Below are 17,108 nucleotides of genomic sequence, written 5' to 3' on the forward strand. Positions count from 1 at the left end.
TGTACATCACCCTGTACAAAAACAAAGGCGAGAAATCAGACTGCTCAAACTACAGGGGAATCACGTTGCTCTCCATTGCAGGCAAAATCTTCGCTAGGATTCTACTAAATAGAATAATACCTAGTGTCGCCGAGAATATTCTCCCAGAATCACAGTGCGGCTTTCGCGCAAACAGAGGAACCACTGACATGGTCTTTGCCCTCAGACAGCTCCAAGAAAAGTGCAAAGAACAAAACAAAGGACTCTACATCACCTTTGTTGACCTCACCAAAGCCTTCGACACCGTGAGCAGGAAAGGGCTTTGGCAAATACTAGAGCGCATCGGATGTCCCCCAAAGTTCCTCAACATGATTATCCAACTGCACGAAAACCAACAAGGTCGGGTCAGATACAGCAATGAGCTCTCTGAACCCTTCTCCATTAACAATGGCGTGAAGCAAGGCTGTGTTCTCGCACCAACCCTCTTTTCAATCTTCTTCAGCATGATGCTGAACCAAGCCATGAAAGACCCCAACAATGAAGACGCTGTTTACATCCGGTACCGCACGGATGGCAGTCTCTTCAATCTGAGGCGCCTGCAAGCTCACACCAAGACACAAGAGAAACTTGTCCGTGAACTACTCTTTGCAGATGATGCCGCTTTAGTTGCCCATTCAGAGCCAGCTCTTCAGCGCTTGACGTCCTGCTTTGCGGAAACTGCCAAAATGTTTGGCCTGGAAGTCAGCCTGAAGAAAACTGAGGTCCTCCATCAGCCAGCTCCCCACCATGACTACCAGCCCCCCCACATCTCCATCGGGCACACAAAACTCAAAACGGTCAACCAGTTTACCTATCTCGGCTGCACCATTTCATCAGATGCAAGGATCGACAATGAGATAGACAACAGACTCGCCAAGGCAAATAGCGCCTTTGGAAGACTACACAAAAGAGTCTGGAAAAACAACCAACTGAAAAACCTCACAAAGATAAGCGTATACAGAGCCGTTGTCATACCCACACTCCTGTTCGGCTCCGAATCATGGGTCCTCTACCGGCACCACCTACGGCTCCTAGAACGCTTCCACCAGCGTTGTCTCCGCTCCATCCTCAACATCCATTGGAGCGCTCACACCCCTAACGTCGAAGTACTCGAGATGGCAGAGGTCGACAGCATCGAGTCCACGCTGCTGAAGATCCAGCTGCGCTGGATGGGTCACGTCTCCAGAATGGAGGACCATCGCCTTCCCAAGATCGTATTATATGGCGAGCTCTCCACTGGCCACCGTGACAGAGGTGCACCAAAGAAAAGGTACAAGGACTGCCTAAAGAAATCTCTTGGTGCCTGCCACATTGACCACCGCCAGTGGGCTGATAACGCCTCAAACCGTGCATCTTGGCGCCTCACAGTTTGGCGGGCAGCAGCCTCCTTTGAAGAAGACCGCAGAGCCCACCTCACTGACAAAAGGCAAAGGAGGAAAAACCCAACACCCAACCCCACCCAACCAATTTTCCCTTGCAACCGCTGCAATCGTGTCTGCCTGTCCCGCATCGGACTGGTCAGCCACAAACGAGCCTGCAGCTGACGTGGACTTTTTACCCCCTCCATAAATCTTCGTCCGCGAAGCCAAGCCAAAGAATTTCATTTGTGAGTTGAAAGTCCTAGGCTCCCATACAACTGGACTGAGTCCTGCTATTTAAGATATAGTGTCCCTTACATACATCACATCAGGATCACCAGTTGTAGGACCTATTAAACTCTCACCACACAAATTCATTTCAGCAAACAACCTTGTGTCATTTACTCTCTGTTTTCCACCATCACCTTCCAACTCCTTGCCTGCCCTTCTCTGCCAAGCAATGGCATTGCCCGATTTGCTCCTTCCCCACAGGTCACCATGACACTGCCCTTGTTCCGATTGTCGGCCTGTGCACTTGAGCGTCGCCTCCATTAAATCACCAGCGGCAACCGGCCCTACGCTAAGCCCACATGGGCATGTGGCATCTCGTTAACACTCAAACCAAAGCTTTGCACTGTATCTCAGTACATGTGAGAAACAATTCATTACAATTCAGAAGATGAGATTTGGTACAAATCAGCCATGATCATATTGGATGGCAGGGAAGCTTGAGGAGCTGAATGGCTTTCTCCTATTCTCCTCCTTGGCCTTTGAACCAACATGGGTGGATCAGGACAGGTCACTGGAGATGTTTACCCCATTAACCCTTGGGATACTGAAAAGGATACTGAAGAATGGCCCAGGGGCAGAATCCTCTCAAAGGCGGTAATTAGAACAGAATATAATCTATGGCATGTGGAGGCTGGTGAAGTGGTGGGAAGCCTGGGGACAAACCTAGAGCAATGAATGCAAGTCTGAGCATCACACAGACCCTTCCCCCTCTATCAATTCCATTGATACCTCCTGCTGCAAGTGCCCTTGCCTTGGATAAACCAAGCCTCAAAGATTAACACCACAAAATTTTAATTAAATAAAAAATGTGCACAAATGGAGGTCACATGCCCCAAGGAAAAAATATCCCAGCAACTCCATGCAAATCGTTTTTTTTTACAGTTTTATGGTCCAATACCCCTGCACAAAGTGTATTATTAACATGACAAAGCTAATAAAAATTACCCCAACACTCAACTGGAATTAATAGGTAGAATCAACAACAAATGTGAAGGAAAAGGCTAATAAAAAAATCCCATTTCATGATTCTACTCATGCATGAATCTCAGATCATCCAGGTTAACACCGAACATTCTGAAGGGGTTGCAAGACTGGAGAACAAGACAGCAATCAATAACTCTGTGAATTGATTATTACAGCGACAGTTGCAGTCCGAACATGTTGGCTCAAACCATCAGAATATTCAGCCTCTTGACCTCCTTGTCTGGGATCTGTCGCTCATTGTACTCCTGAGGAACTGCCTGAATCTTGCAGCATTCCCAATTACAGAAACCATCAGGGATCAAAGAAATTGCTTTGGGAGGAATGGTTCTGTGATTCAGCCAGTACACTGTGCCAATGAGGAAGCTGTTAATGAAGCAAAGCGAAGGAACATTTAAATCCATGTAGGCAGGAAGTGGAGCCCACACCAAAACAATAATAAACTGAAACAGTATAAATGGCATCCAGGTCAAGGAAAAGCACATGATAATATTGGTCAGAACTTGCTTCTTGCTTGACTGTGGCTGCAGGAGGGCAGCAGGGTGTGAACTCATCATCACTGTTTCATCCTGGTAGGAATCTATGTGCAGGGATCTGACAAGGGAAGTTAAATTAGACCAACAATAAAGTGTGACCAGGATCAGAGTTAAAAGGATCAAGGCAGACAGAATTAGACTCTGGGTGCTCTTAGAAATATAACATTGATGCAACAGGAAGTATGGCACCTTTATTGACTGAGAATTGCAGTCATAAAAAACATAGATGATGGATCCAATCCACAGCAAGATCACAGTCAAAATGTACAGGATTCTTCGAAGGGAGCTGATGGATTTGGAGAGACTGCGCAGGTTCACAAAATAATCAAGCCCAGACAGCAGGTAGATGGGGAAATGCAGGACACTGTAGACGCTGGAGAAGAACTGCAGGCAGATGTGATTGAATCCAACTGGAGTTCCGCTGGTCTTTAAAAGTGAGGTTGCCGTCATGCATGTGAACAATGCAAAATCCATCAAGGACAGGGAGACGCAGAAATAGCCAATTAGACTCTGAAGCTTTCTTCGATTCAAACTTAAAATGAGCCAGTTGAGGATGACCTTTACGAACAAGATGAACAGCAGTAAATTCTTTCCATTAATGATCTGTAATATGCATTGTCTGGAGTCGATGTCTATGCAGTTAGCACAGTTAACATCATCCATTGTTGGAGTATCTCCAGCCACTGTTTTTATTCCCTCCATGTTAATTCAAATAAGATCTATTTTCCACTGTGTCCGAAATCCTAGAAGTTAAAGAAGAGAGAAAATCAATTCTTCAGACATTAATCATCCAGTGTAAACCAAAGTGGTCAATGGAATCTAAGCCAACCAAAAATGGACATTCAGGTTGATGATATGCAATGGGACTTCACGCGCTCATCCATGTCCTCTGTAAATGTAGAAATAATTTCTGTCTCCACCACCCTTTCTGAAAGTGAATCATCAACTGCCAACTTATTTTTCTTAACCACTCCCTAAATGGCGGCTGCCGTTGTGGTCCCGGGAGAGCGGAGACAGAATTCATTGCAAGAGATCATCTGTGGACTTGGGAGAAGGGTAGGAGGGTGGAAATGCACCAAGGTGGCAGCATCAGTTCTTGGCAGCCAAGACCATGATAGGTGTAGGCTCTGGGGTATCAGTGCACTGGAGCAGGGCACCAGATTGGGAGAATAAGACCCCCCCCCCCCCCACCTCACGACTCTACAAGTGAGGAGGCTCCAGCACTGGACCAGCGAGGGACTCGGCAGTCTTAGGACTCACAGCAGGCTCTGGGCTGCTGGAGACTGGCTCATCAGAACCAGGGATTAGGACCCGGATCCATGAGCACGCCAATGTCAATCAGGGCTCATAAAGGGCCTTAGGTGCTGATAACTTCCTGATTGTATTGGGGTTTTGGAAACAGGTGTTGAGGAGCGAGACTTGGATGCCTGGAGCTCAGGGTCACTGCTGGACCACATGAAGCTACAGAGGTTACAGGGGCATAGGACTTGGAAGGAGGTGGCAGGATCCACAGACAAGTGATACCACCCCCTTTTACTTCTCTTTCCTGTATTGATATGGTCGCTGGACTAGTCCTTACAGGACTCACAAAGAGAAACATATTTTGTGTACACAACCAAGGATTCTTCAATGGGTCAATCAACTCTCAATCAACTCATTCCCTACCCGGCAGAATTCAAGGTCCGCAATTAAGAGGATAATTTAATTTTAAAGTCATGTATTCTCTGCTTGGGATGAAACTTTACAATTCAGTGTTGGGAGGAAATAGGAGTCACAGAGGCTGACAGACAAAGCAAGTCTGCTTCACACAATGGGAATAAAAGAGAAGGGAAAATCGCAGCCAGCTTCCAGACGACTCACTGGAACCCTGGAATGTGTCCACATCTCTATTGTAGAAATTCTAGAATCTTTTCATTAGGGTTCCAGAAAGGGGAGGTTTACACAGGGCAGAATCTCACAAATCCCTGAAGCAACTCAGTATAACCAGGCACCTCTGAAGTACAGGGAGTGTTGCTCTAAGGTGGAACTCATCCACAATGGGATTCTACAGGCAGTGACATGACAGGAACGATTCTTCCTTCCAACAACGTTAGTCGAGGAAATACTGATGAGGGAGAACTCTTGGAAGAATGTCCATGGGATCTCCTGGATCTGAAAAAAGAGGGCAGATGGTTTGGTTTGACGTCTCAGTGAAGGGAAGGAGAAGGCTGATGAAGTTTCATCTTCAGGAAAGAGATGTCAGGACTGGACTCACGAGAAAATTAGATGGCGAGGCAGTCTCGTCGGCTCCAAGAGAACCACACTCCAGGCAGCTGGGACTGGCAGTGAACAAATGACTGTTTCACACTGAGTTGACTTGGTGGTTCCCGTGGAGATTGTTAATTGTTCTTTCTGAGACCATCATGAATATAAATATTTGCTGCATTGCACTGTGTAGATAAGAACCAATTAATAATGGGAAAATCCAAGTTAATATGCCCTTTAGTAATTGACATTTTGCTAAATTTCAGACGCCCTTCACTGCACAATTGATCCACAAAAATCACATTTGACCTCTGACTTATGACGTCAGGTAATAAGTCTCAACATCTTGCAGTGTGATTCAACAATGGACCATTCAGAGGATGAAATTTTCCAACAACCAAATTCGATTAGAAAGTACATTTTTGTTTGCCAAAATACAATTAATCCAATATTACACTGAGCATGCAGTTTTATAAATATAGTCAAACTGTCGAAACCTTGACTCTTAAGCCGCATGCTTTCAGAACCGTCTGGTCTCCCTGTGCTAACACTCTATCAACCATCATATGCATTTGAATCCTCAAATCTCTCAATTCCTCATCTAATGTTGCTTTCCAGTGCCCAGCCATTCACCGAGTGTAGTTAGGACCAGTTTGTCTTCCCAAGATTCCTAATTCCATAACATGATTTTCCTAAAATTCTTCTTTATTTGCTTCAATTGAACATAGCACATTTTGAAAAGCCCCTTAGTACTGTCCTTCAGAATTCTGTCCTCCAGAATTTCCCTCCGATACAGTGACTTGAAGTGAAACGTTACAAACCTGAGAGTCAGCAAAGATCTCTCAACAGTGTCCTCCCTGACAAGTTTGCGAATCAAGGTGACCAGGTGTCGCACACCATGTCAACTCTCTCGGGTCTAGTGTGACTGTGCTACTCATAGTTTGGAGTGACGTATGTTCCTCTGTCGCAGAAAAGGATTCTCCTCTGAATTATGGACTGTCCTTATATCAAGTCAGGTTGCAAATGATATAATTCCAATTTGTTGCTGCAGTGATAAAACCTCTGTGGTCAGTTATTTATAAAAGCATAGGCGCTGTGCAAGAGCCAGGTCAGGAAAGACATGACTAACCCTAACCCTCAGCCTACAAGTTGCCGACAGCTCGCTGCTTGTGTGAGTCCAGTAGCGCAGAGCCCCTTGCTGTTCCGCCACTGTGGTTGCCATCCTCAGAGTCCTTGCCTCATCTTCTCGCTCTCAGTGGGAGCGTTCTCCCCGTTACTAATGCCTCGGCTCAGTCTGCTGCTCGCCTGGAGTCCGCAACCCCTCGAGGCCGCTCATGAACACAGGCACCGCCATCTTGGGGGCCCAGACCCCGCGGTCACAGGATTTTAAATAAAACACTGTCGGCTCCTTTAACGGCAGCTCCAGCATCATCCTTTCATCCAACCTCATCCCTTCTGTCAATCCACTCTCCCCCACTCCTACAACCCCACCAGGTCCTTAAGATGCCCTTTAACCCCAACATACATCTTTAAAGCAGAATCTCTCCTGTGAATGAGAATTACGACCAAAGTCAATGGTTAAATCCTCTCCTCTACCTGAATCGCTCCTGTCAAAAGGTTAAATATTTCCTGAAACAAATAAGAAAAATTACATGGCATTCCTTGTTATGTTATAAATCTCTTATGCTTAAGTATTGTAATGTTAAATTCCTTTGTTTTAAATCTTGGCCAAACAGGCAAATATTGGTTATTTTGGAATTTAAACCAATGTCTTATTAAAGTTAAGCCTTTGATGTTTTGAAAGTACCAATACAAAAAAAATTAGGAGAAAAAAATAAATTGAATGATTTATTCTGCTGGAAAATAATCATGTAAAATGATTTCGAGCAGTTGGTTCTCAACCTTTTTCTTTCCACTCACATACCACCTGAAGTAATCCCTATCCCGTGGGTGCTCTGTGAATAGTAAGGGATTGCTTCAGGTGGGATGTGGGTGGCAAGGGAAGGTTGAGAATTGTTACTGAAATATTTTGCTTGAGAAAAATTGTTATTGGCCCATTTCCTTTGGAGTTCTGAAACCGAGCACATAACGAGTCAATGAGGGACGATTAAAACAGTGGTTTTCAAACTTTTTCTTTCAATACAGAATGCTTCTCATTCTCTTTATATATTTTCTCACTGTAGTTAAAAGCCCACAAGTTAAGTTTGTTTTTAAAGTTTGTCACATTGTACATAGTAGAGAAGTGTTCTCTGAGAAGTCTGACAGGTTATCTCCAAAATTGATGCAATATGTGTGACCAGCACAAGTTACTGAGCATAAATAAAAAGAAATACCCACTCGGGCAGCACCAGGGCACTGTTGTGGGGTTCACTCAGGAGCCTGAAGGCTGCAGGGCAAACTGTCTGGAAGACTGTTGGTGTAAGCTTTCCTGCTTACTGTGGCTTCTCCCCTGTGGGAGGAGGGAGAATGTGTGCGGGGTGTGATGGGTCTTTCAGTGTGTTGGGTTGGCTGCCTTTCCTAGACAGTGGGAGATGTAGATGGAGTGGAGGGAAGTTTGTGTTCTGTTCTGAGTTGCATTCACCACCCTGTGGTGCTTTATTTTTGAGTTACCACAAGGTAGAAGCCAATTCCAGCCAATAAGATCTGTGTGGCCCAATTAACCTACAACTTCATATGTTTTTGCAGGGTTGGAGCAGGGAAAATCCATGTATGTTACAACATCTAAACTCCTGACATGGATTGCTGTGCAGTAATAACTGCTACTCTAACCGTGCTGCCCTCTGATCTTGAGCTGAGCAGCTCCCATCCCACACGGTGATGCATCCAGCAAGTCTTGCTTTTGATTGTGCACCTGTAGAAATTGCTGAGGAACTGGAGAGATGGGGTGGGGGTTCATGCTGAACTTCCTTACTCTTCTGAGAAAGTAAAGACATTGGCAAGCTTTCTTGACTATTATATCCACATGCTTGTCCATGGACATGTCATTGGAGATATTTCTATGAACTTGATGCTATTTACTCTTTCCACTTCAGTGCTATTGACAGAGAGGGTCCACCTCTTTTGAAGCTAAGTTCATTGTTCACCATTATATTCAGTGATTTTGAATCATACTGCAGAGAAACAGGCCCCTTCAGCTCACCTCATCGATACTGACTGTGATGCCTATCTTTACCATTCCCATTTATCTGGATTTGATCAGTATCCCTATGCCTTTCTAAACCAAGTACCTGCCTTTAAACTTTTAATATAACTTATTCTGACTGAAAATAATTGAGCCACAGGACTCAGACAAATATCACTGAATGAAACCATCACTCTTTCATGGAGTCAGAGAGAGACACAGCGCAGAAATGAAACTTCAGCTCAGCAAGTCCCCGCACATCAGCCCTGGCCCCCTTTGCCCCTAGATACAACAAGGACAGGATTCCTATGGTCTTCCACCCCATCAGCCTCTGAATCAAACATACCATCCTCAACACCAGACATCTTTCCCCTCCCCTCTCTGCTTTATATAAGGACATCCTCATCCACTTATCCCTTCCCACTAATCATCCCCTTCAAACCTACCCCTGTGACTGCAAGAAGTGACAAACTTGGATCTCATCCCTCACTGCTATTTTGGGCCCCAAACAGTCCTTCAAGATTTCACTTGCGATTCTGTCAGGGTCATTTACCTCTGTTCACGATACGTTGTCTCCAACATTGGGGCGACAGGATGCAGACTGGTAGATCACTTTGTTGAGTATCTTTACTCTGACGCCCGCAACAGCAAGGACCTGGCCGCCATTCTTAATTTCACACATCATTCTCACACTGACATGTCTGTCCATGGCCTCATGCTCTGCCAAATCAAGGCCACACAGAAAATGGAGGAACAACACTTTAAACTCCATCTCGACAGAATCCAACCAGATGGCAGCAATAATGATCTCCAATTTCTGTTTATCCTCTCCCCAGTATCTCTTTCCCGACTCCTCTGGCTCCTTTCCTCCAGCTCCCCACCCCTCTCTTCCTTCTCCTGTCAGAGAGCTACACTTCTTAGCCCTCTACCCTCTTTCCCATCACTTCTTAGCTTCTTACACCCTCCCACCTTTTTCAACCTGTGATCTCTTACCGTTTTGCCTGCATTTCTCTCCCTCCCACCCACCTCCACCCTCACCTTTCTATTCAGGTATTTACCTGTTTCCCCTGATTCCTGATGAAGGGCTCAGGCCTGAAAAGTTGATTACCTTTTACTCCTGTGAACATAAGGCAAACTGTTGAGTTTCTCTAGCACCTTTGTATGCTGCAGAGTGTCGTGAAGATCAGGATTGAACCTGTGTCGCTGGAGTTGTGAGGCTCCTACAGCTGTGTCTCTGTGCCACCTCAGTTAAAGGTAGACGCTGGAACTTACTGTACTTGGAGTCATCCATCCAAGCTTATTGTTCCTCTGCTCTGAGCAGAAGCCTCTTGCAGGAAGTCCACCTCACACTGCCACAGGCAGCCCATGCTGAACAGGAAGGAATAAGGGAACATGGAAGGCAGAGTAATGGCAAGAAGGAGGAGACCTCATACAATTTTACATTAACTCCACCCATTTAAAATCAGGCCAGAGCCCTAGGCTAGGGGTGTGACCGACAACTCACACAATACAAATTTACCACAGGAGAACCAATTTTTTAGTGATTTTGAATCACTTTCCTTGTGTGACTAGTTTCTGAGGTTGCTATGTCTCTTTTTGCAAATTTGAAAACATATAATGTTCACTCGCTAGAAAATGAATATCTATTCCTATTGAAATAAACTATTTGCATTTTCAGATTACCTTATGTGTATTCAAGGCTGCCAGTGAAGCAAATTATCAGAATATAAATATCTGTTTATGTATTACCTTTGATGTAGCAAAGTGTTTACATTGATTATCAAGTCAAGTTTATTTTCATCTGATTGCTCAAGTTTTTTTCTTTGGCTTGGCTTCGCGGACGAAGATTTATGGAGGGGGTAAAAAGTCCACGTCAGCTGCAGGCTCGTTTGTGGCTGACAAGTCCGATGCGGGACAGGCAGACACGATTGCAGCGGTTGCAGGGGAAAATTGGTTGGTTGGGGTTGGGTGTTGGGTTTTTCCTCCTTTGCCTTTTGTCACCTCACTGATTGCTCAAGTACAACCTGACGAAACAGCATTCTCTGGTTCTCAGTGGAAAACACATGGACGCACAACCAGACATAATACACATACAGATAAACAATACAAACGCAGAACAAGTATTCATAAATACAAATCAATAAATAATTAGTTTCGTAAATATGAGAGTCTTGGATGGTTAGTGGGAGCAGTTCCTTTGGTCATTCAGCAATCCCTGTGGGAATCCCTCAGCCTTGTGGTGCTGGCTCTGATCCTCCTGTAGCTCTTTCCTGATGGGAGCAGATGAAAGATGCTGTGTGCAGGGAGGAAGTTGTCCTCAATGATTTTGCAAGCCCTCTTCAGACAACGTCCTGGTAGAACAAGTCGATGCAGGGAGGGAGACTCCATTAATCCTCTTTGCCAGTCTTATGGTCCTGTGGATTGACCTCCCATCCATTTCTCTGCAGTAACTATACCACACTGTGATGCAGCTGGCCAGGACGCTCTTGATAAAGCTCCTGTAGAAAGTTGACATGATGGTGGCCGGTAGCCTTGCCCGACTGTCTTCTCATGAACTGCAGTCACTTGTTGCGCCCTCCTGACAAGTGAGGTGATTGATCAGAGCATCATCTAATAAAAATTGGTATACAGCCTCAAAGCGGGCTTTTGAAAATGATGAACAGAAAATTGTCACAGATTAAAGTTCTAAAGAAGAAAGAAAAAGGAGAGGATGGGGGTGGGGAGGAAATCCAGAGCTAAGCTAAAAAAAAAATCCTGGATGTCTCATATTTTGAATGAGATCAGAACTACAGAGAAACAAATGGGTGCTTGATATTGAGCATGGACTTGTTTGGCTGAAATTTTATTCAGCGCCTGCCTACATTTTGCTCCTACACTGATGAAGGGCTCAAGCCCAAAATATTGGCTCTGTATCTTTATCTTTGCCATATAAAGTACACCGTTTGACCTGCTGAATTTCTTCAGCTTCGTGTTTTTACTTGACGGGCTGAATGATCTGTTTCGACGCTGTATGTCTCTATATGCCTGAATGTTTCTTCTTTCTTCTTTGGCTTGGCTTCGCGGACGAAGATTTATGGAGGGGGTAAAAAGTCCACGTCAGCTGCAGGCTCGTTTGTGGCTGACAAGTCCGATGCGGGACAGGCAGACACGATTGCAGCGGTTGCAGAGGAAAATTGGTTGGTTGGGTGTTGGGTTTTTCCTCCTTTGCCTTTTGTCAGTGAGGTGGGCTCTGCGGTCTTCTTCAAAGGAGGTTGCTGCCCGCCAAACTGTGAGGCGCCAAGATGCACAGTTGGAGGCGAGATCAGCCCACTGGCGGTGGTCAACGTGGCAGGCACCAAGAGATTTCTTTAAGCAGTCCTTGTACCTCTTCTTGGGTGCACCTCTGTCTCGGTGGCCAGTGGAGAGCTCGCCATATAACACGATCTTGGGAAGGCGATGGTCCTCCATTCTGGAGACGTGACCCATCCAGCGCAGCTGGATCTTCAGCAGCGTGGACTCGATGCTGTCGACCTCTGCCATCTCGAGTACTTCGACGTTAGGGGTGTAAGCGCTCCAATGAATGTTGAGGATGGAGCGGAGACAACGCTGGTGGAAGCGTTCTAGGAGCCGTAGGTGGTGCCGGTAGAGGACCCATGATTCGGAGCCGAACAGGAGTGTGGGTATGACAACGGCTCTGTATACGCTTATCTTTGTGAGGTTTTTCAGTTGGTTGTTTTTCCAGACTCTTTTGTGTAGTCTTCCAAAGGCGCTATTTGCCTTGGCGAGTCTGTTGTCTATCTCATTGTCGATCCTTGCATCTGATGAAATGGTGCAGCCGAGATAGGTAAACTGGTTGACCGTTTTGAGTTTTGTGTGCCCGATGGAGATGTGGAGGGGATGGTAGTCATGATTAGATGTAATTTAAGGAATAAATATGATCCTTTTTTTGAAAATTTGGTGCCCATACTTACATACTGTGGGTATAGATTTATGAAGGATTTCCCTGAACCTCATGAAACTTGCTAACTCCTTGGGATAAATAAATGAATGATATTGAGCAGGCAAAGTTGAGTGAATTTTTACATCGAGTTGTGGGTGCCTGGAATCCCTTGGCTGGGAAAGGTGGTGGAGGCTGAAACATGAGGAGGGATTTAAGAGACTTCCAGACAGGCAATGGACACAGGAGGGTGACTTTAGTCCGTTTTTAATGCTCTTGAGTCAGCACAATATCGAGGGCCGAAGGGCCTGTGTACAATAAATCTGGAACCAATTTGCAGTCTGGCAGTGGATGCGGCAATGGGACGGGGAATCGAAGTGGGGGTGGGGGTGCAGAGCCGGACCACCCAGTCTGCGACCAGTCTTTCTGATGGAGACGAGACGACCCCCGCGCGTCCCGACTGGGAGCTTCCGGCTCGGCTGCAGAGCCCAGCGTCATCAGGAAGGGCACCTTGGAGAGAGCCAATCAGAGGGCAGCCTCCCCGACCCATCAGCGGCCAGCCTTCTCCGACTTGACGCCCACCAGCCGGCCAATCAGCGCCAGGGCTGGTGCCGACGAATCGTGGAGGGCGTTGAGCCGGCTGCAGGAGACCAGTCAGCGGCGGGGTCACGGGCAGCCTCCCCGACCAATCAGCGGCCAGCCTTCTCCGACTTGACGCCCACCAGCCGGCCAATCAGCGCCAGGGCTGCTGCCGACGAATCGTGGAGGGCGTTGAGCCGGCTGCAGGAGACCAGTCAGCGGCGGGGTCACGGGCAGGTAGGCCGACCAATCAGCGGCCAGCCTTCTCCGACTTGACGCCCACCAGCCGGCCAATCAGCGCCAGGGCTGGTGCCGACGAATCGTGGAGGGCGTTGAGCCGGCTGCAGGAGACCAGTCAGCGGCGGGGTCACGGGCAGGTAGGCCGACCAATCAGCGGCCAGCCTTCTCCGACTTGACGCCCACCAGCCGGCCAATCAGCGCCAGGGCTGGTGCCGACGAATCGTGGAGGGCGTTGAGCCGGCTGCAGGAGACCAGTCAGCGGCGGGGTCACGGGCAGGTAGGCCGACCAATCAGCGGCCAGCCTTCACCGACTTGACGCCCACCAGCCGGCCAATCAGCGCCAGGGCTGGTGCCGACGAATCGTGGAGGGCGTTGAGCCGGCTGCAGGAGACCAGTCAGCGGCGGGGTCACGGGCAGGTAGGGCGAGTGGGAGGGGCGTTGCTCGGCCTCGGCTGGGGGCTTAACCAAACCTCGGCGCTGCGGTGTCGGCCCACCGTTCAGCACCACCCCCCCCCCCCCCCGCCCCCGCAGCCGCCTGCAGGCCTTTCACTCCGCTTCCGCTCCATCGAAGTTCAGGTAATCCTTCGACCTCACTCTCTCCCACGGGCCCTTCGGCCAGGTCCACCATGCTGACCAGTTGGTTCAAATCTTTCTCAGCCCTTTCTGACATCCATCACATTCAAGCAGCAGAGTTTCAGAGGAAAGAGTCTGCAGGCACCGTAAAGCCACAATGTTGAAGGAGCTCAGCAGGTCCAGCGCTGTGCTTGGTCCAGTGTGGGTTACAGCGAGAAGGCGTTCAGGGTGGTCCAGTGTGGGTTACAGCGAGAAGGCGTTCAGGGTGGACCAGTGTGGGTTACAGCGAGAAGGCGTTCAGGGTGGTCCAGTGTGGGTTACAGCGAGAAGGCGTTCAGGGTGGTCCAGTGTGGGTTACAGCGAGAAGGCGTTCAGGGTGGTCCAGTGTGGGTTACAGCGAGAAGGCGTTCAGGGTGGTCCAGTGTGGGTTACAGCGAGAAGGCGTTCAGGGTGGTCCAGTGTGGGTTACAGCGAGAAGGCATTCTGGGTGGTCCAGTGTGGGTTACAGCGAGAAGGCATTCTGGGTGGTCCAGTGTGGGTTACAGCGAGAAGGCGTTCAGGGTGGTCCAGTGTGGGTTACAGCGAGAAGGTGTTCAGGGTGGTCCAGTGTGGGTTACAGCGAGAAGGCGTTCAGGGTGGTCCAGTGTGGGTTACAGCGAGAAGGCGTTCAGGGTGGTCCAGTGTGGGTTACAGCGAGAAGGCATTCTGGGTGGTCCAGTGTGGGTTACAGCGAGAAGGCGTTCAGGGTGGTCCAGTGTGGGTTACAGCGAGAAGGCGTTCAGGGTGGTCCAGTGTGGGTTACAGCGAGAAGGCGTTCAGGGTGGTCCAGTGTGGGTTACAGCGAGAAGGCGTTCAGGGTGGTCCAGTGTGGGTTACAGCGAGAAGGCGTTCAGGGTGGTCCAGTGTGGGTTACAGCGAGAAGGCGTTCAGGGTGGTCCAGTGTGGGTTACAGCGAGAAGGCATTCTGGGTGGTCCAGTGTGGGTTACAGCGAGAAGGTGTTCAGGGTGGTCCAGTGTGGGTTACAGCGAGAAGGCGTTCAGGGTGGTCCAGTGTGGGTTACAGCGAGAAGGCATTCTGGGTGGTCCAGTGTGGGTTACAGCGAGAAGGCGTTCTGGGTGGTCCAGTGTGGGTTACAGCGAGAAGGCGTTCAGGGTGGTCCAGTGTGGGTTACAGCGAGAAGGCGTTCAGGGTGGTCCAGTGTGGGTTACAGCGAGAAGGCATTCTGGGTGGTCCAGTGTGGGTTACAGCGAGAAGGCGTTCAGGGTGGTCCAGTGTGGGTTACAGCGAGAAGGCGTTCAGGGTGGTCCAGTGTGGGTTACAGCGAGAAGGCGTTCAGGGTGGTCCAGTGTGGGTTACAGCGAGAAGGCGTTCAGGGTGGTCCAGTGTGGGTTACAGCGAGAAGGCGTTCAGGGTGGTCCAGTGTGGGTTACAGCGAGAAGGCGTTCAGGGTGGTCCAGTGTGGGTTACAGCGAGAAGGCGTTCAGGGTGGTCCAGTGTGGGTTACAGCGAGAAGGCGTTCAGGGTGGTCCAGTGTGGGTTACAGCGAGAAGGCGTTCAGGGTGGTCCAGTGTGGGTTACAGCGAGAAGGCGTTCAGGGTGGTCCAGTGTGGGTTACAGCGAGAAGGCGTTCAGGGTGGTCCAGTGTGGGTTACAGCGAGAAGGCGTTCAGGGTGGTCCAGTGTGGGTTACAGCGAGAAGGCGTTCAGGGTGGTCCAGTGTGGGTTACAGCGAGAAGGCATTCTGGGTGGTCCAGTGTGGGTTACAGCGAGAAGGCGTTCAGGGTGGTCCAGTGTGGGTTACAGCGAGAAGGCGTTCAGGGTGGTCCAGTGTGGGTTACAGCGAGAAGGCATTCTGGGTGGTCCAGTGTGGGTTACAGCGAGAAGGCGTTCAGGGTGGTCCAGTGTGGGTTACAGCGAGAAGGCGTTCAGGGTGGTCCAGTGTGGGTTACAGCGAGAAGGCGTTCAGGGTGGTCCAGTGTGGGTTACAGCGAGAAGGCGTTCAGGGTGGTCCAGTGTGGGTTACAGCGAGAAGGCGTTCAGGGTGGTCCAGTGTGGGTTACAGCGAGAAGGCGTTCAGGGTGGTCCAGTGTGGGTTACAGCGAGAAGGCGTTCAGGGTGGTCCAGTGTGGGTTACAGCGAGAAGGCGTTCAGGGTGGTCCAGTGTGGGTTACAGTGAGAAGGCGTTCAGGGTGGTCCAGTGTGGGTTACAGCGAGAAGGCATTCAGGGTGGTCCAGTGTGGGTTACAGCGAGAAGGCATTCATGGTGGTCCAGTGTGGGTTACAGCGAGAAGGCGTTCAGGGTGGTCCAGTGTGGGTTACATTGAGAAGGCGTTCAGGGTGGTCCAGTGTGGGTTACAGCGAGAAGGCGTTCAGGGTGGTCCAGTGTGGGTTACAGCGAGAAGGCGTTCATGGTGGTCCAGTGTGGGTTACAGCGAGAAGGCGTTCAGGGTGGTCCAGTGTGGGTTACATTGAGAAGGCGTTCAGGGTGGTCCAGTGTGGGTTACAGTGAGAAGGCGTTCAAGGTGGTCCAGTGTGGGTTACAGTGAGAAGGCGTTCAGGGTGGTCCAGTGTGGGTTACAGTGAGAAGGCGTTCAGGGTGGTCCAGTGTGGGTTACATTGAGAAGGCGTTCAGGGTGGTCCATTGTGGTTTACAGTGAGAAGGCGTTCAGGGTGGTCCAGTGTGGGTTACATTGAGAAGGCGTTCAGGGTGGTCCAGTGTGGGTTACAGCGAGAAGGCGTTCAGGGTGGTCCAGTGTGGGTTACAGCGAGAAGGCGTTCATGGTGGTCCAGTGTGGGTTACATTGAGAAGGCGTTCAGGGTGGTCCAGTGTGGGTTACAGTGAGAAGGCGTTCAAGGTGGTCCAGTGTGGGTTACAGCGAGAAGGCGTTCAGGGTGGTCCAGTGTGGGTTACAGCGAGAAGGCATTCTGGGTGGTCCAGTGTGGGTTACAGCGAGAAGGCGTTCAGGGTGGTCCAGTGTGGGTTACAGCGAGAAGGCGTTCAGGGTGGTCCAGTGTGGGTTACAGCGAGAAGGCGTTCAGGGTGGTCCAGTGTGGGTTACAGCGAGAAGGCGTTCAGGGTGGTCCAGTGTGGGTTACAGCGAGAAGGCGTTCAGGGTGGTCCAGTGTGGGTTACAGCGAGAAGGCGTTCAGGGTGGTCCAGTGTGGGTTACAGCGAGAAGGCGTTCAGGGTGGTCCAGTGTGGGTTACAGTGAGAAGGCGTTCAGGGTGGTCCAGTGTGGGTTACAGCGAGA

The 17,108-nt window shown here is 49.2% G+C and overlaps 3 protein-coding genes across 10 annotated transcripts in view; 2 read left to right on the forward strand and 1 right to left on the reverse strand.

The window, feature by feature from the left end:
* Positions 1 to 10,334, forward strand: part of phc3 (polyhomeotic homolog 3 (Drosophila)) — an 81,854-nt gene extending 71,520 nt beyond the window's left edge. For both annotated transcript variants that reach the window (XR_011344374.1, XR_011344375.1), the window contains exon 17: positions 8,114 to 10,334. The gene's annotated coding sequence lies outside the window, so the exon portion shown is untranslated. The remainder of the gene's footprint in view (positions 1 to 8,113) is intronic.
* gpr160 (G protein-coupled receptor 160) lies at positions 2,443 to 9,910 on the reverse strand. 5 transcript variants are annotated; one of them, XM_069897534.1, is made up of 3 exons: positions 5,439 to 5,746; positions 5,176 to 5,335; positions 2,443 to 3,927 (listed from the first exon to the last, which is right to left on the reverse strand). In XM_069897534.1, the coding sequence occupies exon 3, from the start codon at positions 3,884 to 3,886 to the stop codon at positions 2,834 to 2,836; it is 1,053 nt and encodes a 350-aa protein (XP_069753635.1). In that variant the 5' UTR covers positions 3,887 to 3,927; positions 5,176 to 5,335; positions 5,439 to 5,746; the 3' UTR covers positions 2,443 to 2,833. The 5 variants fall into 5 exon arrangements, with proteins under 5 accessions (XP_069753635.1, XP_069753637.1, XP_069753634.1 ...); XM_069897536.1 differs by lacking the exons at positions 5,176 to 5,335; positions 5,439 to 5,746 and adding an exon at positions 9,658 to 9,910; XM_069897533.1 differs by lacking the exon at positions 5,176 to 5,335 and having other exon boundaries at positions 5,439 to 5,745.
* Positions 10,335 to 13,275: 2,941 nt separating the features above from the next.
* Positions 13,276 to 17,108, forward strand: part of LOC138742728 (NAD kinase-like) — a 55,375-nt gene continuing 51,542 nt past the window's right edge. Inside the window, exon 1 of one of the 3 annotated variants that reach the window (XM_069897525.1) lies at positions 13,276 to 13,701. The gene's annotated coding sequence lies outside the window, so the exon portion shown is untranslated. The other 2 variants (XM_069897524.1, XM_069897527.1) reach the window with 2 other exon arrangements.

Source organism: Narcine bancroftii, chromosome 9, assembly GCF_036971445.1.
Source record: "Narcine bancroftii isolate sNarBan1 chromosome 9, sNarBan1.hap1, whole genome shotgun sequence".
NCBI lineage: Eukaryota > Metazoa > Chordata > Chondrichthyes > Torpediniformes > Narcinidae > Narcine > Narcine bancroftii.